Source organism: Prenolepis imparis, unplaced genomic scaffold (assembly GCF_030444845.1).
Source record: "Prenolepis imparis isolate NDT839.2.m4 unplaced genomic scaffold, iyPreImpa1.0 SCAF_3, whole genome shotgun sequence".
Lineage (NCBI taxonomy): Eukaryota > Metazoa > Arthropoda > Insecta > Hymenoptera > Formicidae > Prenolepis > Prenolepis imparis.
Genome location: NW_028141161.1, coordinates 8,623,736 through 8,648,947, shown reverse-complemented (window position 1 = coordinate 8,648,947; position 25,212 = coordinate 8,623,736). Strand labels below are relative to the sequence as shown.

The window sequence follows — 25,212 nt, the reverse complement described above, 5'->3', positions numbered from 1 at the left end:
GAGAGAAACCGCTTTTTCGTAAAATATATAGGAAATATACGAAAACGAAAAAAAAATCAGGATGCGTGTATATTTTTGTAGAAATTGTTGCTTCAGGAGAGCATCAATAAAGTTATAAGATTTATTATTGATATGATATTTTTTCTCTTTTTTTTTTGTAAAAAAAATGTATAAAAAAATATGAATTCTGAATTCATCGCGAACTCGAGATGCAGTTATCATCTCGCGTATGAGGGCTCCGCCTTTCAAACTCTTCCTGGTGTTTATTCATTTTTCTTCCCGGCTGCAGGGGATATTATTTGCGCCTCAAGAATGCATCCATCTCCGCGAAAGTTCTGTAATTCTTCCAGCAACCTCGGCTCAGTCTCTAATTAGACAGATTCCCGCTCGCCGGAAAACAAACGGACGGTTTCGATCGGAAACGGACTTCCTCTTCTTCCATCCCGCGTTTTTTTTTTTTTTTTCGTTCGGAAGGGGGGTTCTTCGGGTTGCCTAGATATTATTATCCGCGGTGGAGACAATGACCGCACGCAACAATAGCGCACGCCGATAGCGCATCAGGAGAGAGAGAGAGAGAGACTGAGAGACAGATCTGTCTCATTAACAACTTGTAATGGAACCGATGCATCTCTATCGGCGACGCAGCTGCGCGCTGTCTCGCGACCTCTTGGTCGCAGACGGAAAGGGAGGAGAAAATGGAAGAAAGGGTTGGGAACGGGGGCTGATGACGCAGCGGCGGCGGGTCTTGGAGAACACAGATAGCTCGTTGCGTACGCGAGGCCAGCGCGATGGATGGATGCACCGGGTGCACTCTTCGCATTGTGCACGCGCCATTGAATACGGCCGGCCCGAACAATACGCCCGATGTCTGGTTTTGTCTGGCGACTTCTCGCCACCGATTCCGTCGATGGAAAGAACGAGACGAGAGTAACGACGTCGATACGCATCGCTTCCGATACGCGATAAATGCGCGGTGTGCTCCACATCGACGTAATATTTTACTCCCGAAGAGGAAAAGAGAGAAGCGAAGAAAGTTATCACTCGGAATTATTTTGCAAGTTCTCGAAAAAATTATATATTTTATAAATGCGACTTTCCTCTTTCTCAATTTTGATCCCTAATCTCTGAGTTTCTCCTCGTCAGCTATCAACTGTCAATTTTCAATTTTTATTTCTCCTAAGTCTCGATTCTCAAATTAGTGGCAGAAAAATTAGCCAGAGAGTTTTGGGAGGGAGGTGACGAAAGACGTTAGGGCAATGGATTCGCAATGAGGAAACGCGCTAGGCTGCACGAGGAAACAACGTAATTCTCCATTTCTGGCGCGTGGCAACCCTTCCGAGACGTCGTTGGGAATTTATGAGAGCTTCGAGGGCCGGTGCAGGTTAAAAACCGGAGGTGCGCACGTATATACATAGACACACGCACATGTATACCGCCGCCGGAATTGCTTTGCATACCATTGCGCGCAATCGCGAGATCTTAATATTGGCTGTAATTTAGAGTGCGCCATTTGGCCCCCGTGTCCTATCCCCGATATTGCTTCGCGCCCCTCAGCGCATCCCTAGATATGATCATCATGTTCAAGTTTTATCTCGAAACTTCATGCAATATTTATCCAAAAAAGAAGATAATTTAATATTTCTGATTTATTCATACAAATGTAAATTGTATTCTTTTTTCAGCAGACCGCGTGAAAGAAAAATACGATTTGAATTTTTATAAATAAATTGTTTATTTATTCTTTAAGTGATAAACATACGAGTCACTTTAATCAATACAAGAAGATCTTGTCATGTAGGATAAAACCGATATAGCGCTTCAGTAAGAAAAAAAATAATTAATTTTCCGGATTCTGTAAAAAGATTAATCGAGATTTTTTTGCAATATGATAAATTCATTTATATTTGATATCAAAATATAAAATCCATCGATCTAAAAAAATCGCAGCGTCGTACAACAATTTCGACAAATCGCGCGACCGTATTCGAGAAATCATCCCTCGGTCGGCGACGCGACGGACAAAGCGAGTTGTTCTCGAACGGCACAATTAGCATCCGGTGGCATCCTCTTTAGCGTACCTTTTAGCACGTCACGGCCCTTGACTGCTGGCCCTCTTAACCCGCTTCGAACGGCGGGGAGCCGGCGCAAAGAGGTCGAAAGAGAGAAAGACGGGCGAGAGAGGGAGGGAGCGATAAACTCCGGGAGCTGGGAAAGGAGGTGGTCGTGCTCGAGGCACAACGAGGGTTGTCTCCGCGAAGACAACCGTCTGCACGTTTTTGTACAAAACGCACGAGTCGTCGCCCTCTTCCTCCCTCGTCCTTCCGCGCTTCGTCGCTCCAGATGCGTTCGGGCGTTCGCATCAAGAGACTTGCGCCGCGATGATGATAATTAGCATGTAAGGGCGACTGGTTGAAAAACCGACTCTAGATCACGCTGCGCTGACTTCTCTAGAACCTCTCGACGGAGCAGGGGTTGCGCCGGTTTACGCTCTGTCTTGTTACTCGCGAGAATAAAAAGAATTGCCAGGTAAAAAAAGACACGTGAATTGATATATCGAATATCTCGGATAAGAGAAATCTATTAGCTACTCTATCTCTATCTAATCTTTATTATATTACACTATGCTGAAAAGAACATCCGCTTTTTCTTTTATAAATTATAGTGTATAATAAATCTATATAAATAATTGATGTTAGGATGCAAATAATAGCTCGTTAACGATTAACTCCTTTCTGACACTTAAAAGTCTTATTAATTTTCCACAACATTATTTATATCGTATCTTTAATCTCTAATAGGATCTTCAATATTTATTAATATTTTTATCTTTTGAAGAATAATCGCTAAAATATAATAATCAAAGGAAAAACTTAATAATAACTGATTTCAACAATTTGAGAGAAAAAAGAGCACACGTCATAAAAAAAACTAACAAGAAATAAGAGTTTTAGTCGAGACGACGAAGAGAGAGAAAGTTGGTAAAAAATCGAGAGGAAGGATGCAGGTTCAATCGCGGTCGTCCCGGTTCTCGTCCCGACGTCACATCTACCTTGATTCGTTCTTTCGCCGCCGAGGAGCTTCTTACTGCTGCAATCTCAGACTAAATTGCCAATCAACAGGGTATTATTTTCCTGTTAGCCCGGCGTCCCGGGCGGCAACGTAAAGAGGGGGAGAAAGGGACGGGGAGAGAAAAGTGGCCCGCGAGACACGAGCGATCGTCGTCGCGCGATTCTTCACCATTGTGAATCCTCTCTCTCTCTCTCTTTCTCTCGAAGGCATCTCGAGCGAAGGCGTGAAGTGCAGCCGAAAGTGCATGAGGCTGCGAGAATGGACGTTAATAACGAGATTGAAAACACTTTCCGCATGTTCGACGCTAGCTTGCGCGAATTTTCCGCACACATCTCCTCCGTTATAGAGTCTCGAGGAGAATTTCGCTTCCGTTCCAGCCAGAGTAACATATTTATCAGCTTTAGATTTATCAGTTAAAATTCCAGACCAGCTTTACTTCAGCATAAATTTGAAAATTTAATTACGAAGATGTTTATATACGCTAATATCGAAGGGGAATAAAAATTCTCTGTTACACACGATGTTACGATTCGTCATGAAATTTACGCCGACGAAAAATTGGATCGGGGAAAAAAAACGGAAAGAATAAAAAAATAAAATTGCGAAACTCTATCGCGCGCGTATTGTGCGAGGTCGCGATTCTATAGAATAATATTACAAAATCAACTCAATAATATACATATAGAATCGATCATTAAAAAATAAAGGGAGTAAAAATCGGAGTCGATATTTGCATAGTTGCAATATTTATTATACTGTCTAAATTGACACGTTTCTTTTTTTTTTCCTACCCACCCTGCCGTCACCTCCTCTCCCCGTCGGGGTGTAGCCGCTCTCTCTGAATAACGCGCTCTGATTATTTGTATTATACGCGACCGCTGGAATTTATATGAGTCGCGGGCGCGTGCGCGCGAGGAAGCATCTGCCTGCCTGTAAATTCTCTCGCAAGCGCCGCACGCGGTATAACAAATTAATTTGTTATTCTTTATACACTGTTTAGCGCGCGTGAATTATCGGGTGTTTCGCTGGCGCGACGCGTGTCGCGTAATAGCGGATTTAGCTGTTTAATGTTCTGAATGTTGTTTATACGTCGCACGCTCTCTCCTTTTGCGCATCCCTCACGCGTGTCACGTTCGCGAAATTGCTATTTCTGATGCGCGCAAAATTTAGAGGGAAGGGGACTCGTCCTTTGCTGATTTACCGCGAACGCGTCTTGATGCCTCGATCGGCCGATATTAACCATCGAATCCCCGTTCGCGATAATTATAATAGCGACACCGGAATCGTTACTCTCTGCTGACCGAACTCATTGTGAATTCAGGGACATTAATTTTGCCCTCTTACGCGTGATTATTATTAATCGATATTACGTATGTGTGTGGATCTCGTTTTATTGAACGAAAAGATACTTAAGCTTTGTGAGGATCAATAATTAAGGAACGTTTAAATACATAATAAATGAGTAATTTATAAAGCATATTAAACAATATGAATGTTGAAAATAATAACGAAATTATTGGACTTGGGGATTATTATTACTAATTTCGTGCAATGATAAAAATTAATAATGAGCTACCTGTCTTCTAATGTCATTATTTATGCACAAACGAGCTAAGAAAGGTAAAAATAAGCGACGTGGTAGGTCCGTAACAGTCATCATGAAGCACGCGCGTTACGCACACGTGCGTTCATTTCGCGAGACGCAACAAACAACGGCGGCTGAAAATTTCGGGGCTAATTCGCGCGCTTTAATCGCTCGGCTCATTTGACGCGGCGCATGAAAAACGGCTGCCGATAAATTTTGACAGTATTCTGTCCATTGCATTGCAATAATACCGGACCATATATTAGGGTGGTTCGCGCGGGACGATGTGCCCGTCCGGGGGGTGGTAGACGGTGCAGAGGGGGAGGAGGGCGCGATAGGGGGAAGCGGGGGGCTTTCGTATAGTTTGCCGGTAACATATTACGAATTAATACCAACTGCTCCGGTGAAATATTACTGCAAAATACTGACCGTTATTTGCGCTCGCGTGCTGCTGCTCTCTCTCTCTCTCTCTCTCTCTCGCTCGAGCGAGCGAACGAATTGCGCCGGCCTCGAATTTTTGTCACGCTGTCCATATCCTTTCGAAATTTATTTCGTCCCGGCTCGAGACAGTATTGTGTATTCATCATCGACTGCGGGGGGAGGGAGGGAAGGACGCGCGACGCGAGTTGCCCAAAATTAAGGTATTAATCCGCGGGTTTTCGCGCGCGCGAGAAGAGAGAGAGAGAGAGAGAGAGAGAGAGAGAGAGAGAGAGAGAGAGAGACGCGATTTACGCAGTTTACGCGGTAAACGCGGATTAACATAATTTCGTGTAATTTTACGACTCGGCTAGCTTTCATCGTAAAGTGTTATTATTATAATATTGTAAGCGGTAATTAACTTGTCACTATCGCGATTAAAGGCCTAAATTTATAAAAGGGAGACTCGCGCGAATATTTTATCGCTCGATCACTAATCAGTCGATGATCGCGCCTCTATTTAATGTTGCATAATATTATCGTATATATTATCCAAACGTATCACAAGTATGTCTCTATAATTAACTTATTTAATTTTTAAATTTATTGTTTTTTAGATTCGTATAATTACATCTTTGTTTTCGAAGAAAATGCTTCAATCAAAAAAAATAACCATTTGTTTAAAAATATCTTTTGTTAGATGGACGTCGAGTATCCTTACATTGTGCTCTTTGAAAATATTCGCTCGCACTTTCCTTGCTGAGCTGTAGTATTTTGTTTGCGATATTTGTTTAAGTAAGAAACTTCCTCGTTCAGTCTAGACGCTGTCTGCGATCAGACGATTTCTCAAGAGGCAAGAATCAATGTTTCGGGCAGAAAAAAAGGATATTCTCTACTTATAACAGTGAGATGCATCAATTAAAAAAAAAAAAAAAAACTAGAAACTCGAAAGATCAAAGAAATTAATCTTGGAATTTTTAATTCAAGCATCGAGTATTTTGTAGACATTCTGCAACTAATCTGTACATGCCATATATAAAAAAAATAGTTTTATATCTTAAAGAATAAGTTAGCATTAATCATAAAAGTCTCGAGTGCATGTATTGAGGAAACTCTTATCATAGTACCTAATGCCTCGATTCGTCCAACCGTTAATGCGAACAACCTTCGACTTCTCTTCTCTCCAATTAATTAAAGGCGCAGGATATCGCGACCAGACTCCGAGCGAGATCTCATCTCGCAAGCACCTACGGGACGTCGACTGCTGCACCGAGATCCCCCTATAATGGCTTTCGATGCCGCGGTTTAATTGCCGCGAGAAAACGGAAAAATCAGCCGCACAAAATAAGGAACGGCTGCTCGCTTAGGCATAATCAATCCGCTCGTTACCGTTCTGTTTGAATCCGTACGATTGAATAACTAACGATTTTCGCGAGCGAGCCTCGTTAAAAATGCCTTGCATAGGCGCGCTTTTCTCACCTAATTCTTGACTCGCTCTTTTCGCGATCAATCCTTCCCATTTCAAGCCTTCCAATACTTGGAGCGAATTCTTGTCTCGCGATAGAAGGGAAATTAAAGTCTACCGATTATTGCATTATAAATGCATTTTTATTAAATTAGAGAGAATTGCCGGTTCCAAAAGATGGACTTTAACGATATGTAATATAAATTAGAATAGTTGAGATAATGAAATAATGGCATTGCGATATATGATAAAATAAATAGTCATTATTATATAATCGTTAAAAATTATGACTATTTATTTAACATGCGGGCATAAAATCATTGAAAGATGATGACTATTAATTACATCATTGGAAAATATTGCGGCGTCATATTTACTCCATTATCGCAATTAGCTCGATTGACTCGAATAAAAACTACCCAAAGGTCGCGCGTTAAATATGTTAATAGATACATTAAATCCATTAATTTGAAATATTAATATTAGTCGGTAAATGAAGATGGACATGATCAATAATATGATTTTGGAAGTATTAATCCTTTCTCTATTCCTATAATCTAATTAGAAACTTTATGTACTAATTAGAAACTTTATGATTTGTATTTACTCACTAATGATTTATATGCAAATGTTACGTCACGCACAACCGATATATATCAATAATAATTTGATGGAATATAAAACCTTTATCGGAAAGAGCGATAAAAAATGTTTTTGTTCTTTTTTTATTTATTCTATATATAAATATATATAAATTTGAAAAACATGCAAAATAACTTATTCGGTTGCGAATTATATTAGGAGGATGTCGCGTGTCAGCTCTAATACAATCATCATATAACTAATGTGATTTTTTTTTATTTATTCTCGCGTCTGCCCATATAATAAATATTGATCTCACTTATTATTGCAATATCTTTTTTGACAGAAGCGAAGCGGCTGCAATTAAAATTCAAGCGCGAATCAATATATCCTTCTAATAAAATATAAATTTACATAATACAGATGTGTAGACATTTTTGGCGATTTTGATTGACGCAATTAAATTAATTCGGCCACTTCGATTTATTATAGAAGGGATTTTACAAAAATAATATCATATAATATATGGTCGCGAAAATATTAATACACACGCATATATTTGCATTATCTTATCATTAAATATCAAATAGTACGGCCAAAACCAAGGAATATATATGGCAAACTGTTTCCTGAGTGGCATCATGCATTCGATATTACAATATACTTTATAGCGTTGATTAAACATTTGGTTTACGAAACGATAATCTCGCGGTAGCGGGAGCGTTAATTACAGGAAAAAAAAAGGAAAAGAATTGGCTCGCAACCGTTTTTACCGCTTTTATTCCGCTTTTCGAGAATGCCGCGGAAACACGCGTGTTGTTTTCGCCGTTTTATGGAGCCGCGGGATTTCTGATTTTCATTAATAAAAGTTAATTTATTTACCGCATTCATATTGCAAATCCTTCGATCGCGTATAAAACTCACGCGGTATTTGAATAATTAAAACGGCCGAATGAAAAAAAAAAAAACCCTCGTCGAACTTAAATCGCGCAAATGAATCGTCGATGCATAAATATAAATTACATATTCGGCGAAATATCGCCGCCGAGCGATAGCGCGCTTGCGCGCTCGCTCGCTCGCGATTTAATTTTCAATTTAATTAAAAATAATGAAGCCCCCATTGTATTCGTAAAACCCCGCGCGTTAAATGATATACTGTCCGTAAGTATATAATACCCGGCGAACCATAAATCTCGGAAGAAAATTCGGCGGCGGGGGCTTCTTTTCGGGCCCCCCCTTCTCCTCCACGCGCGGGGAATTATCGATTTCGCTTAATCGCGCTCCGATCTTTTTCCGCGTTCCGGATAATTAACGGCGCGAAGAGAACGCGGAAATTAGCGGAGCTGAGAAACTCATTAACTAATTCCGATTAGCCATTCCTTGTGACTTACTAAATCATATCCCCTTGTAACCGGGCCCTCATGTGGATTATAGATCCTAGAATACGTACGATATGACGCAGACTATTTCCATGAATATCAGAAACGTGCTTAATTCCGAATGTTCTTCTCCGAAAAATTCGGTTCCGCAAAACGCGTCGCGAACTGTTTCGAGGGAGGAAAAAAAAGATCTTCCTTGAGACGCGATTAAATGCGCAATCGGCCGCGAAAATTGTCATCCCCGGATGCTTGAACGGGTGAATACGCGGGATCGGTAATTATCGGCAAACAAACTCATTAAACCAGGACGATCTGCTTGGGCGGAGCGGCGACCGCGCGTGAAACTTTGATCATGCCGCGAATCGACTGCAGAATCAGCAGCAGAACGCGGCGGCGAGAGATCGCCAGGGCGTGAGAGAGCGAGCGGGCGCAGCACGCCACGTCGACGGGGGGCCGGGGGCATTAAATTACCGCATCGGTAAGCGTGTCATCCGCCAATTAAACGGCCGCTATTTTCCGCGCCGAAATTGATAATCGTGATTAAAAACGGAAGCTGCGCGGAGCGATGACACGTGTGAACGAGCTAGCGACGGGCGGAGACCGCGCAAGAACGCAATTACATCTTTTTTATTCCCTCCTTTTTCTCCTCGACGTGACAGTTCGACGGGCCAAAAATATCCCTTTTTTTCCGACGACGCTCGGTTAAATTATACCGGCGTGCGACGGTCCCTATATACAAGGTGTCCCGCCGATTTTCACGTTTCTCTCGTCGCAGTAGACAAGTGTGAACTCTTCTTAGCGGAAATTAAACGATATACAGGGTGTGTCTAAATAAGTGCGAACAATTTTAGGAGATGATTCTTTGTCGAAAATTAAGGGGGGTTTCTTATACATATAAACATACACTCTTATATCCTTTTCTGAGGAGTTACACTTTTCTAAAGAGGGAGGTAAAAATTAAGTTATTTCTTTCTCAAATTTCAGACAAATTAAAAGGGATGAAACTAACAACCCCTATTTAATTTTTAACTCCTCAGGGAGGGATATAAGAGTATATGTTTATATAAGAAACCTGTATATGTCTAATTAGCTACATAACAATTCATCAAATGTGGAGAAAAGAAATTCAACGATGCCGACAAATAATCGAAAAATAAAATATCAGTCTAATAACAAAAATTGGTTATTTAATCGATGCAATGCGATAAGATGTAAAATCTATCATTAATACAGAGTTAAATTTCAATTTCGCAAAATTTTGCAACCGTCGTTAGCATTTATACGGCTTTTCATCCAATTTTTTTTTCCAGCCGGGGGCGACCCGGCGAGTTCATGAAAAAAATTCGCGATCGAAACAGGAAACAGCCGGAGCGCGACACCCTGTATAATTTTGACGGACGGACTTTTCTTAATAGATACGCCCGACGCGGGAGGAGTTATCGAGCGTATTATCGGCGATATATATACATACATACATCCTGGCCGCTTGAACCGCTTTTTCGAGGGAGAGGGAGAAACGTGAAAGAGTCGGATAAAAAAATATTCGTCCCTTGATATGAGACACGGGGGAAAGAGGGAGAGGGCAACGGCGTCGCCGGTGGACGACGCGTCGGATTCGCGAGCGATTTATTCTGGTACACCTGATCCGCTATAGCGCCGCGTTGCAGGCGCCGCGAATATCATCCGCGCGCCCCGGCGCCGGCGTCGCTCGCTTCGATTAAGCGAAATTATTAACGCGACGCTCGATAAACTAATTTTCATTTCTGATATTTTAGCCAATTATGAAATGCAATTATTTTCGCGCCCGGTCGCCGCTTTTAATGTCCCGCCGCGTCGGTGTCGGTGCAGCGACGACGACGACGTCGACGACGACGACGATGATAATGACGACGCTCGGTGCGCGAGACTAGTGTCGAGCTAAACGCACAAAGCGTGAATCGATCGCGATGAATCGATGCCGTTCTATACTCGATGAAAATTGCGGAATGAATACCAAAATTTTCTCTAATATGTTCATATAATAAATTATGAATATTTTTTTGGAAGCTTTCGAGAGAAATCACTCGCACGTAAATGTCAAATAATTAAAATTAGCAATTGTCTACAAGGCGCTAAGAATAAATTCCTTCGACTATATCTTTACAGTGTTTTTAGAAAGAAGAGCCAAAGCAAGCTCTGTAAAATAGGATATTCGATGCTACAAACTATCTATATACTTTCATCGAGCTGAAGGAGGGAGAAGATAAAAAAAAAGATATCGAATGACCGAAAAAAAAATATTTCAGAACAATGACGATCGGTGATCGATCTAAATCGGGATTCATGAATTTAATAGGACTCCATGGACTTTTATAGCTTTCTCCCCACTCTTCTCCACCTTTCGGCCTCTCTCTCACTCTGTTTTATTTTTCTTTTTTGGGAAATCATATCGAAACCCCATACGTTTCGCCACTTTCACAGGCATTGGACGTTTGCAATGGTAATTCGCGGCATCGCGGTAAAAAACTACCCCGACCCGATGGGAGAGAAGGGGGCGGGATTCAGTCGGTGGGAAAAAGGGTGGCACACACGAGGGGGAGAGGGTGATAGAGGAGGATAAGGGGGAGGGAGGCACAGCCATCGATCACGAGTCTGTTTACCGATTTTTCCGCCGGGCGCCATGTGGATATTTGTAATTACAGAACCGAAGCGCGGCCGCCCGCAGTTTTTATTCGCGATCCGAACGACGATTTTTAATTTCGAGTAATGAAGCGCCACATCGGCCCCGCCGCTGTTGATATTCGTTATTAATTTTTAATCGCCGCCCTCCGCCCGCGCGCACACGGGAGAGCGCCCGCAGATGTCGAATATTGTCTCGCGCGCTGAAAATTCGCAAAAACTCGGCTATTTTTTCGCTGCCCCCTTTCGTCGATACCTCTCACCGTTAATAAGTTTTCCCGCCTGTATGTATTCTGCGGCAGCAGCTAAAACGAGCGGCTAAAAACCGACGTGTCTAAAAACACGCATCGGTTTTACATATGCTTCTCCCTCTCTCGTTTCTATTTCTGTGTTTAAATTTTCTCCGACATCCTAATTTCTTTGCCTTTCGGTGCGTAGCTCGTCTTCTTTTTTTCTTTATTTCTTCTACTCGTGTTGCGCGATATATTTATCCCGTTTATTCAAACCTCGCGGTTGAGAAAAGCGGTGTGTTTTCGCAAATATTACATAGCGGCCCGCTCGCGGAGGCACGCGCGCGCCGCAGTTTGTCGGCGTATCAAAACGAAATCAAGCCCGGCAAGATAAACGTTTCGCTGTCGGACCCATGCATATTAATTTTAAGCCGCGAAAAAGCAAGCTTCTCTCTGTCCGCCCGCTTTCCCGTCTCTCTCTCTCTCTCTCTCTCTCTCTCTCTCTCTCTCTCTCTCTCTCTCTCTCTCTCTCTCTCTCTCTCTCTCTCTTTGCCCCTCTGTAAATGTACCTTTCTCTCTTTTTCTCTCTCTCTCTCTCTGCCATTCCATCCATCTCCGGCCGAAAACGCAAAACAAAGCAATTCGCGCAATTCGATCGGGGAAGCGCGCGGACCGATTATTTTCCGATCGGCGGAAAATTCGCGCGTAAAAACGGCCGCGCAATTACAAATTAATGCACACCCGGGCGGCCAGAAAAAATAGAGACACACCCGTGATCGGCCGGCACCGATCATCGGCGAGCGCGCGAGAGAGTGGCCCGGGCTCGGAATTAAAAAAAACATTATTCTTTAGAATTATCCGCGGTAACTGCAGTCTCCCGCTCGTGCCATGCCGCGGCGGAAGCATGCATATTGATACTACAAATATGCGCTCTTTTTCGCTCCAAGAGTAAAATTTACGGATCGGGGGTCCGGGAGAGAGCGAGAGCGAATGAACGGCATTAAAAAATTAGCGTCTCGTACAGATCGCGATCGCGTCTTCTCTCGAGTACTTCTCTGGGAATTGCGATATTCTTTTTTTTATACTTCAATAATGTATTTATTTCTAAAAGAGGCCATCGCTAAATTATGTAAGGCTTTTTTTACGATTTTCGATCCTCTCCCCACGTAAAGGACTGTAAGATTTTCTGTGACCCCTTTCTCATTTTTGTAATATTTTATAATTTTATTAAAAGTTTTTTTTAATAGTTTAATCCTTTTTCAAAGATAAAGAATTGGTTAAACGTGAGTGATATGAAATTTGAAAATTATTTTACCAAAATGAGTCCAAAATATCAAGTTCATTATCATTTTTATAAAATAGTTAAAATTAATTGATAGAAACGAAGACTCAATAAATAAAAATAAAAACTTTCATGATTTTTATCTTAGAAGAAACATTTCAAAAAATCTTACGTAAGAATTACTTCAACCCTTCTCCTCTCCCACGTAAAAAAAGCGTAAGAAAATGTTGACCCCTTTTCTCCCTCCAAAAGCCTTACGTAATTTAGAGATGGCTCCAACGCATTCTTGAGAGAAAAAATTACATTTCAAAAAAACGATACATTATAGGAGGATATATGCATTATTGGGAAAAAAAAGCATGAAAAAAAGCGAGCGAATTAAAAATAAACATTTCGTAAAACAACGTAAATTGCGATTTTTTTCCCCTCGCTAATCGCCAATCGCGACGTGGCTGCATTTTTTATGCGGCCATTTCACGTCGGCGTCTGTCGGTTTCCGGCGCATACAAGGAAACGAGACCGATTTTCGGTTTCGAGGGCGGACAATAGAAGAGCGGAGGTCATCGGCGACTGAGTATAAGGGATGACGAGACCGGAGGGAGGAAACGACGGCCGCGGGAGAGAGGTTGAAATCTCGGCTTCAAGTGTGTCACTCTTTGATGTTGCGATCTGCCCCAAACTCGGCAGCGCCGCCGAGTTGCCACCCTATCCAAGTGGCTTAGTCGGCATCAAAGAAAGTGCCTTGGGACTAACCCCTGTCGACCGCCACCCTCTCACGTCCCCGCCGGTGTTCCGTATTATACCACCAGCAGCTAGCTAAATTTGTTTCACTAGAGCGAGAGAGAGAAAGAAAGAAATAGAACGGCGATAAGGATGCGCTTCCGACGCGTTCCGAAAAATAAAGGGGGTCAGGGAGAGACTTGAAGAATTACTTTTCGCCGGACTTTCGGTCCTTTGAACAAGTTAGACGATTTTCAAGCAAGTTTCCTTCCTCCGTGCTCCGAGATGCATTCCTCAGCCTTTTTCGGATACTTGAGAAACTTTCGAGGGCAATAAAATTTTTCAACAAATTGTATCTCCTCGCGCATTCTTTCAAATCGTCATCGATAATCGATAATTCTCCGAAAGAAAAAAAATTCATGATGTCTATAAAATAAAATAAGAAACTAAATATATATCGCTTTTTATTTGAAATTCTGATAAAAGAGAATATTGCAATTTTCTTTCTCATAATCATATTTCTTTTAAAGAAAATATTCTTACATATACTTTTGCATATCGATTAGTAACTTTAACGTTGCATGTAAAATAAAAAAAAATTGGACCGGATTTACTTCTTTATATATATCTCCATTCTCCTTAAATCGCGATCGATAAGCCCGCGAATGATAGCGCCGAACGAAAGAAATTGGATTAAACTGGCGATTCTTCCGCAGTTGATGAGTATCGATCCCGATAAATCGAAAAGCTAAAGCCGAAACTGTGCGCCCAGTTAAAGAGACTTAGGCGACGCGGATGGGTTTTCGACGACGGCTTTTCCGGACTATTCTACACGCAATTTCGTGTTTAATATCCGAAATAACTCGACTTCCTCTTTCACGTCCGTGCCGCTGCATCTGCACCTGCACCCGCAACATGAAATAGCTCGTTTCCCGTTCTTCTCCTCGTTATCCTTCTTTCTCGTCGACAACCACATATTCCAGAATATGTGTGCGCAAACTTCGATGAATTTTTGTTTAATATAAAAATGGATAAAAAATAAAATAGAAAATATATTACGCATTACGAAAATATGCTGTCATAATTATATGTTTCGGGATCCGAAACGATATAACAAAATCCTATAGTATTCATTATACATTTATACCAGAATAAGACAAATGCAACTTATTTTAATGGCAAAAATGGAAAATAATGTATGATGGAAATAAAAGCGCGGACGGCGTTAAAGTACTTAATTAAACTTTGAAAGCAGTTACATGGCATAAATTCTATTTTATTTCGTTCCATTCGCTCTCTCTCTCTCTCTCTCTCTCTCTCTCCCTTTCTCTTTTTTTCCCTTCCTCCTCCCTCTCTCTCTTTTTGTCGTTGTCTCTATCCGCGGGACGTTTCATCGCCGTTTTCGTTCTCTAAAATTTCATCCCCGCGTGCGTTATCCCGCGGCCGTTAATCGTCGACCGGCCGCGAAAAATTTCACCGGCCGGCCGGCAACTCCGCCGACCCGATAAATAAAACCGCTTTTCAATTACGAAATTAGTGTATTATTAACGCGCCGATATTTTTCCGATAATTTCGTGCGCGCCGCCCTACGCGCGACCGAAATTGCCCGATATAAATCGTTGAATTTTTTTTTAATTCGACGCAAAAACAATTCGGACCTTCCCCCCCCCCCGGAGCTTCGCGAATCCATCGCGGGGGCGGATTTCCACCCCCGCGTTGTCTCGGGAATAATGTTGTACGTGTCTGAAAACGCCACTCGATCGCGCTGCTCTTTGTTTCTCTTTTTCTCTCTCTCTCTCGGCAACGTCTTCTTTTTTTTTCTCGTCACTTGCTCTCGTCTTTGCTCTGCTTCGCCAAACGCCACTCGTGCCTCGCGAAGAGATGACGCGCACTCGTCTCTCCTCCTCGGAATTTATAACTCAAACGAGTCGACGCAATTTTTATACGGTTCTTTAGAAAAAAAGAGAGGCCGACAAGTTCAAAGAACCGACTCGAGACACTTAGGGTTGTCATTTCGCTTCGACCGATGTTTATTCGCTGACTTGAGATTTACACAATCTTATACTCTTTTAAACGTTTAAAAAAATCTTTTGTGTTTAATCTCTTTCTCTTTTCGAAAATATGTTTGAAATTCAGAAAAATATTTGTCTAAAATAAATATATAAGCTCTCGTAAATATTATTGTAGAAAGATACATTTTTGAAACTTTAATATATTAAATTGTCGTTGAAAAATATAATTAAAATGAAATAAAATCAATGTGTAAAAAATTAAGCTGTTGCGATATCATGTTTCTGGTTCTATTTCATATTATATAAGCATAGCATAATAGAAATTTTCTTTATAAAATAGTTTAAGTTTAATAAAAATTTAATAGAAATTTTTTTAATAAAAATTTTCTTTATAAAATAGTTTAAGTTTCAGTAACACGTATATCTTTTAATCCTCATTCCCTTAAGGCCGCGCTTAGTTACTCTTTTAACAATCGACTAAAGTGCGATTCTTCTCTGTCGAAGGCGAAGAAAATCGCAAGATAGGAAGATCCTTTAGTGAAACTAAACGAACGAACAGCTGATTTGCCGTTGATAGCGCATCTTAACGGCGAATAAGGTTTAACATCGTTTCACTGGAGATTTTCCCGGCGAAAAAATATCGATGAGTTATTAAGGATCTGATTTTGTTGCGCGAATGAAATTTCATCCATCTCCCTTGATTTTCCTCTTCATCTTTCTTATTACACGATAGTATATATTTTATAAGTATATACTAATTTTTTTTAAGTTTGCAGCGCAAGATTATAAGATACATATTTCGATCGATATTATCTAATATAATTTTCAACACTTTTTTAGATAGAATATAAAAATTCAGTAAAAGGTTAGATCAATTTATACTGAATAGAAATCATGTATTTCGTAGGAATTTATAAATATCTAATATATTAGAAATAACATATGTCAAATAAATTGTTTTTCTTTTACGAGGAATTATAGAAAAATTATATATATTTAAGTGCAGTTAATTTTTTATAGAAGAAAGAGAAAAGTAAGCTTTTATTTTACATTAACATGTGAAATGTTAACTTTGATCAAAATTACGCAAAACTGTCAATATTATGGCAATGCAATATTTAATTAGTAATCTTAATCATATCCATTGTCGCTGTACATTGTAGGCCACTCTATATGTACATATATATAATATGTATATATATCTGAAGCCCTTTCGCGTCACGAGCGAGAGAGAGAGAGAGAGAGAACGAGAGAGAGAGAGAGAGAGAGAGAGAGAGAGAGAGAGAGAGAGAGAGAGAGAGACCCGAGGGGAGAAGAGCGGGCTCTTGCCACGATATCTCGAATTCGACTATCCTAGCCAATCGCGTTTCCGCCATCGTCCAGCCACGACTGATCTCGCTGCAATAACATTATATCTATTAGCGGGCACTCGATACTATTAATAATTAATCGCGAGCTAATATCCCGCATTTGGCCGTATGCATTTTGCCCCCTTCCTCCGCGCCGTCCCCCTGGTTCGCCACTCTCCTGCGGCTCAGAGTTACTCTAGGCTCGTCTAGGATGAGCGGATGCGCGGAATGCTTCGAAAATACCTATTCCCACAATCTCTCCCTCTCGTCCTCTCCTCGTCAATATATCGCGTTGATGTACAACGCACATTCGACATGATATCGCGTCGTGCGATATAATATCTCTCGTTTTCCGGAATATACGATCAAAGCGAAAAGCAGGTAACGGAAGGCCAAAGGAAGCATATTACGATATGTATGGAAATTAATGATCGCCCTTTCAACTCCTCCTTTTTTTATGCGAAATCATTAATCCGTAGATAAGGATGGGGAAGAAATCTAAGCACGGTGGTTTGCGATTAACGAAACTAACGTATATCTATTTTTACTTATCTTCCTTTGTTGTATTATGCAAGAAAAAATGGAAGGATTAATATAATTTGCATTTAACAAAAATCGAATATTTTGTAGAATTTAATACCGGAAATAACTTACGCGCTTGTTAAATGAATTTACCTTCTCTTTCACGGGGGAAATACGGAATTGCATATAAAATTTTAATTTGCATGCAATTAAGTACATGCGAAATTTTTACAAGCAAGCCTTTGTGCTCGTGAAATTTTGCGAGTAAAGTTACAATATACTAGTAATTGAGAATGTCTAACACAAAAAAGGATTTATTATTATTATTATTATTATTATACGCTTCGCCCCCCGAACTCCGGTATAAAATTATAGCGAATTTTGGGGCTGACAATCATTAATATCTCTAATAACCTTCAGTCTTTTCCCACCTCCATTCCTGCCCCCCATCCTGCTCACATTTCACTGTACATCACACTGCTACGGTATCCCGTCGTAAAAATGATATACATCGCCGTAAAATTCTAGTTACCGGCGCGATTATAGCTCGACACGCGTGTTTTAATAATCGGGCTCGCCTTTTATCGTACGTTTTCCATATAGAAAAGATTATGCATATGGATCATTTTACGCAGTATTTCGTGCACCACCGAGTGTGAAAAAGATGTGCACAAGTTTGCATCCATAATATATATGTAATCGTCGCTACCCAGCAGTCAAAATGATGTCGGTTTTCTACTTGGGTAGATTCTTCGGCAAATTCGAGAAAGGAAATGAAACGAAAAAAATGTTTTATTGTTCATTTGAAAGAGATTACATATCGGCAAACATATAATTGCATCTTTCGTCGGGATAATATCTCGGGACGAAAGGAAGAAGCTAACGACGACGGGGGGTGAATTGCAAAAGGGATGGCGGACGACGAGGGGCCGGAGGGTGGTAGAAGGTGTATATATTCGCGGCGAAAACACCTGTGGCTCTCCGCTCTCGTTAGATTCGCGCGACTTTTCCGAAGATAGCGAGGACCTTCTCTCTCTCGCCCTTTCTTCCTCTCATCCTGTCTGGTACGCCAGATCCTATCCTGCCGTTCCAACCACCACTGTCGATCTCGCGGCTCGTCTCCTCCTCCTGGCCGTCGCGTTCTTCCCCTTCATCCCCTTTCCCTTCCCGTGCGATCTCGAAATAGCACAGTCGATTACTATATAGTTTCGGCGCAAGAATAGAGAGACGCGATAATTTCGTCCAAGTCGCGACGAGTCGCGAATGAAATCGCTATTTCGGGGCTTCCGTTTCGATCATCATCGCGACGTATGATATATTACACGACGTATTATACGGGGCGACAAATTTTTACACATTAAGAATGAGATTTACAAATTAATTACAAAATGATGAGGAAGAAAAAATCTTATCTAGATCGATGAGAGACACACGCGAGAGAAAATAACTCGAACTTTTATTTTTCCATCTATCTTGCATGTCGTTAATAATTTTCCGCGAACGTGAATAAATTTTCTGCTTTCCGCGCGAAATTAATTCCGCGAATATTTCTGTCAAATCGACATCAAAATTTCGTTGACCTCGGTCAAGCGTTCGCGAATTCTCCGGCTTTGATTCGGAATCCCTTACCCTTACGCATCTCCAGGAATCCGCGCGAAATCAGTGCACACTCCCTCGGGCGGCTGCGGAAAAGGAGCCGGCTTGACGGCTAATCGGCGTTAATGCGATCAAGCGAATCGCAAGCGCCGATCATCGCGCAAATCACTGCCGTTGATCAGCAAGTGCGCTCGAGCGCGATCGCCGGGGAATCTCGAGATGCCGGGCCCGATGTATGTATCTGCCTCGGTCTGCCTCGCGGAAAATCAATCCGCTCGGCCAAAGAGATCCGCACGCATCGGGGCTTGATCTGTGTCTATTACGCGATGAAGGGGAAAGAGGGGGAGATAAATGGTCAGATACGTGAATAAGTGGGCGCGCAATTAGACCAAGTAAAATTGCATTTATATTACCTACGTTCTGGATACACATTTCTCCGTAATACAATGTACGTATATAACGGAAAAATATAATAGATGCATTTATTTACGAAATAATAAAAAAAATATAATATATATAAACTGATAGACAGATATATACATACAATAAATCAAAGAGAATTTAATCCTAAGTAATTTTGCAATAAAAAGATTGATTGTATTTTTTTTTATTTAGTGTATATATTTATTGTTCATGTTATATTTTGTTTTGTCGCGTGACATTTCTAATCTGTTAAGAAATACAATTTTTAATTATTGAACCAGATTAAAGGGCCAAGAGATAACAGTTACGGCACACTTAAATACAGTACGGGGTGTCTTTTGTTATCGCGCTTTTTTAAAAGGACCCACATTGTTTAATTAAACGGTACAATGACACATTTACACAACGCGCGGGCGAGAGGCAAGACAAACGTAGCTGAGAGGATTGTCGATCGAGTTCTCGGGCGCGGCGCGTAGATTAGCGCGCGGGTTAGCGCGGAACGCTCGCGGGCTCTCGCTATCATCTATCTAGTCTCTCTCGCGCGCGCGTTTCCGTGTCCTAGGCCGATCCGGCCGGCAGAGATAGACCGGACGCTAATGCGCCGGAATAGATTAATACTGACCAATAGGAGCGCCGATCGAACGGCCTGGAGCACATTACTCAATTATTTACGCTTCATTAAGTATATATCCAATGCCGTCCCGTATACGAGTGTGAGGGTGCACGCGGGCGCAATTCCACTGCCACGACGTGGAACGTACGAGAGAGGATATGTGTGTGTATACTGCGCGCGCGCGATATGTGTGTACGCATATGTACGACCGCGGTACATAATGTATGAGAGCGTGTTGGTAGGTAAGCGACCACCCCTAGCTCGCCGAGGTCTAACTTAATTATTCGAGAAATTCAGCGATCCATTCCTGCACCCTCCCTTGCCCTCCTGCACCCCCGCCGCCGCCCTGCCGCCACCGGCGCCCGGTTTTCTCTCCCTACCCCTTCCCCGCCGACCCCCTTCGCGTCCCCCTTTCCACCCCCGTTTGCACACACGCGTGTATACGTGTGTGTGTATACGTTTCTCTCAGTCTCCCCTGCATATCTCGGGCTCTCCTCGTCCGTTTCTCACACCCTGTCGTTGCCGGTCCCCTCCTCCCTCACGCCCTCTCCTTCCTTCTCTCTGCTGGACCCGCTGAAATCGATCCTGGAGAGGACTCGCCTACTTCCGCGGAAGATCCAACATCGGCTCGATTCTATATCGGCGATTTCCGCTTGTCGACTTCCGCTTGTCGACTTCCGCTTATTGATCCTTGTCCTTGTGTAAATTTTACAGCGAAAATTTCCGGCTGATTTAACACCGGCACACTAACGTGGAATGATTGCATCCGATTAACATTAATACGTGCTAATTAACATTAATATGTTTTGCATGTAATACCGGAGGATTATAATATGAACGGTAGGTGGAAACGGTTCGCGCGAGATATAACGTTAACATCGTTAATAGCTGACGTAAATCTTATTTAAAATAGCTATTAAGAAATAGTGCGCGAGAGGGATGCGATGTTTCGAGCTAATTTAATATAATTATTACATAATTATCTCGTATAAGATTATGCAATATCTCATGTATTTATTACATTAATATAGACGTGATATTTTTTTAATCAAATAACTAATTTCTTTTATTTTTGTGTCTGTTTCAGGTGAGTGTCTGTCGCAGAAAATACTTTCGATGAGCGTGAACTCCTCGGCAAAAAAGAATCGCAACACTCCCTCGTGATGGTATAAATCAGTAATTTTTTCTTTTCTTTCGACTCTTCGCCGATTCGCCATCATCGCGGCGTATAATAATTTCTATCTCGCGGCGTGACTTTGCGAGAGAAACAAGCGCAAAGAAGTCTCACGGAGTAGATCGCCCGTGAATTTATCGCTTATACTTGTGCGCGGAGCTCTAATTATAGAGACGCGTCGCGTAGGCATGCGCGATAAATAACGATCGGGAAATTAACGGTAATTTATAAGAAACGAAAAGGCTCTCTCTCGAACGATTATAATCCGTTCAAGAAGGCAGCGCCGATAAATATTCCTTTTCCGCGAAGGTATAAAAATGGAAAAAATATCGCACCGTTGCGGGGGGGATAGTGTAAAGTTTTAATTGAACGACAGGATATATAATCTACTTCTGTTATTATATCGATATTCTCTCTTTTGCATCTCTTTCTTTCCGCGAAATATGATTATATTTATATAAAACACGGAAAAAACTAAATACGAGAAGATCGTAACATTGATAATATTTTAATATATTTATCTTTATATTTACGATCATCTTATATCCACTTATAAATCAGTGACTTTTGCCATATAAGGAACAAATATATTTCAAGATCTGATGACGATCACGATCGTAATTACGGATCGTATACATTAAGTTATCTAAAAACAGAGTTAAGATAAGAGATAGGTGAAGTAATTAATTCAGAATCAAAACGTTATTTCTGACAATTACTCTTCTTAAATGTTGCAATAGCGCATTTACAAGAAGTATCATCGGCTAATTAAATATATTAATAATAATTTTTATGCGTAATCGATTAAGAAAAGAATGTTAACAATGACTGTGATGACTTTACGAACTATATCAAATAATACATTGAGAGAATTTTCTCTTAGAATTTACCCTGAAAATCATGGTAATCATGGTAAAAAAGAATTTTATGAGAAATTGATTTCTCTGATTAATATTTATCACAATAAAAATAATAATATCTATCACAATAAAATATAAAATTTGTTTGATTAATTTTGCTAAACTGCATTGTAAAATTAATCAAACATTTTATATTTTATTATAATAGATATTATTTTTATTGTGATAAATATTAATCAAAGAAATTCTCATAAAATTCTTTCATATTGTCCCACGATTACCATGATTTTCAGGGTAAATTCTAAGAGATAATTCTCTCTGTGTATAATCGCGCATATATCTTCTGTCAAAAAAAATAATTTTGGTACAAGGATTAATCATTGTTCCTGATATATTCGTATCGTGCCGACTGTCACGATGTTAAAATTACGTTACGAGAAAATAACCGGCAAGTAGAATAGATTCTCAACGAGATACAAGAGCGAGGCGTATTAAACCGAGAATTCTTGACAACGTACGGTATTAAAGTCAGGGTATTTATCGGGCCGAGAAGGTCTTAATTACAGATAGTCGCGGCGTGGCGCGCGCGATAAATAACGATCGGAAAATAAGTGAGAATTAATAGGAAACGAGCGCGATCGCGATCGCCGAACGAGGGAAGAAGGTGCCGCGGCTGTGTGTGTGTGTGCTGTGTGATACATATACACACACATACGTATAAGCCATTATATCCAGCGCCAGTTGTTCCGGCTGTATTGTGCGCGGTAGTGACGACTGTTTCGCGCAGATAGCAGGTACGTATTTAAATGAGGAACGAACAGGAGGCGGCGCTCCGCTGGTGGAAGGATATAGCAGGAGGCGTGTGTGTTGTACATACAGGGTGTCCGATCGGTCGTGCTCATTTGCGGATTTAAAGACGATAATTTCTCACCGTCGAAACCGTCCGACGACTAGGAAATTGAAAAATACACCGGCGGTGTCAGTAGATAAAATCTTGTGTCGAGTCCGCTCGAGTTGAAGCACTGATTCGGCATATCTGATATTAAATACTTTAAACATTGTCTAATTGTAAAAAAAATTGAAAATTGAAAGTCTTGTTGAGGAATCAGAAATTTTTTAGCGCTGTAGCAGCCGATAAACCTCGACTCCTAAATAAATATCGAGAAGACGGAGCTTGCGGGAAAAATGAGTATCGAGAAAAGAAATCTCTATCTAAAAAGAAATTAATTCAGAATCCGTCGAGGATTTACAGCGGCGCGAGTTGCGGAACACCCTGTGTATACGCGAGCGCCCCACCGGAGCAGATAGATCGTCGGCCCGATACCGTGTCCCGGGAGACTTTAATTATCATCGCGTACGGACTATTTATATGCCAGGAAGCACTTAAATAATATTTCTCGGAGTCGCGAGGGGCGCGCGCGCGCTCGCGCGAGGAGAAGAAGACGAGGGGGGAGGCAAGACGAGCCTCGGGAGAGATCGGGTACGGGATATTGCGCTCTTTGCCTCGGCTACTGAAGGTTCTGATCCACCCGGCAGATAACGGCCCGCCTGGAGTCTATCCGCGGAATACCGGACGGTGGGCGGAATCGACTTTTATCGGCCGGAAGTCGAAAACAATACGCGCGCGAAAGACGCTGCGAACCGAGGATACGCGCCGCCGACGAGGAATCCTCTCCGAGAGCGTATCACAATTTTTTTTCCCTCCAAAGAATTCTCACCTCGGTTCTTGGCGAAAGACGAGACTTGGAGAATCGAGCCCTCTCGTAAAATTGTTAGGAGGTTGAAATATATCGTTTCTTTCTTGTTCCGAATGAAATTTCTAATTATTCTCATTTTGAAAAATTTTCTAACTAAATATTTTCGCAAATCTGCGAAAAATATTTTTATAAAATTGCGAAAATAAACGGATAAAATGAAGGCAAATTTCTTGTATACGTCAGACATCTCGAAAGCGGGATGTTAAAGTTTAGGATAACGTATGAGACTTGAATCATATGTTATAACTGCATTTAGAGATAATTTATATTTTCGAAAGAGCGTGCTTGCAATGTAGTTTCCGTAATGGATGATAATGATGATTAAAGGGTACAGTAAGGGTAATGATGATTAAAGAGTATTGTGAGAGGGGGTTTATCTACTAGATGATCTAATGATCGATGGGGATTATTCTTAATTTTTAATCTTTAATCGCAAATTACACTGGAATATATATGTCTAATGTAAATATTACGTGTACGCGAGGGGAGGATATATATGTGGAACAATCGCAAAATGGATGTAATAAATGAAAAAATTGTTGAGAGAACGCACTCGCGAGTAAGTTCTCTCCTTTAAGCGACGCTTGAAAATTCGAGGCTTGCAAGCATCATTATCATAATTCCACGTTTTACTTCTCGCGATTATACCGCGCTCACCGCGTAATTTCATGCGCGAATAATGACGTGTTTACCTTACTAATATATTATATAATCGCCTCATGATTTATTACAATATCCGGGAACAAAGCTGAGAATCGGAGCGCGCTTCGCCAACGGCCCGTTTCATAATTTAATCCCGAGCAGCGTAATCCAACTTGAAGAACTAACGCGGAAAGAAAGTCGAGACAGTTTGTGATATTCGCAAACTAATTATTTCGGAGAGTATACGGAAGAGCGTTGAAAAATTGTCGGCTATCGATGCTTTTATTTATCCAGTTGTCTTGAAAAATTCACGTCTCAGCATATTTCTATATAAAATCTCTATATTAAAAAAATTCTTCTAATATATAATCGTTCTCTTCTTTCATAATTTATTTCAACAGGTTTTTGTACTTAAAAAAATGGGGATAATTTCTAAATCTCTTGGCCGATTTCCAACAAATAAATTTATATAGATTTATATTCTTATTTCTTGGGTATACAAATTTATAAATTGATATAATTCTAAGAAACCGTCCCGTGTACTTTGATTTATATTTACACGCCACTGTCTCATTTTCTCCGCAATTTGTTCGATCCGTTTGCACGATTTATTTGCGCCATCCATCATATTAACTACAAGATAGATTCTACGATCAATAGATACAATTATCGTAGCGATCGAACGTTTACTGGTCACGAACGTTCATTTAGAAAACTCGACGTCTATTACAAAACGCAGAGCACATAGAAATAACATCATTCAGCGAACGAATAAAAGGTGACGGAAAGAAGGGGAGGGAAAGGGTTGCACGAAATGAAAAGACACGGAGAGAGAAGTCGCGGTTGGCGCAAAATCCATATATTCTCTTTGCAAGAT

General features: G+C 41.0%; 1 protein-coding gene across 11 annotated transcripts in view; it reads left to right on the top strand.

Moving 5' to 3' along the window:
• Window positions 1–25,212, top strand: part of LOC145934165 (protein bric-a-brac 1) — a 355,572-nt gene that overhangs the window by 268,947 nt on the left and 61,413 nt on the right. The window contains exon 2 of one of the 11 annotated variants that reach the window (XM_083034518.1): window positions 20,990–21,048. The exons of the other annotated variants lie outside the window; for them this stretch is intronic. Within the exon in view, the coding sequence (XP_082890644.1) occupies window positions 20,990–21,022 (33 nt within the window). The 3' untranslated portion in view covers window positions 21,023–21,048. Of the gene's footprint in view, window positions 1–20,989; window positions 21,049–25,212 lie in introns of those variants that run through there. 11 annotated transcript variants of the gene reach the window in all.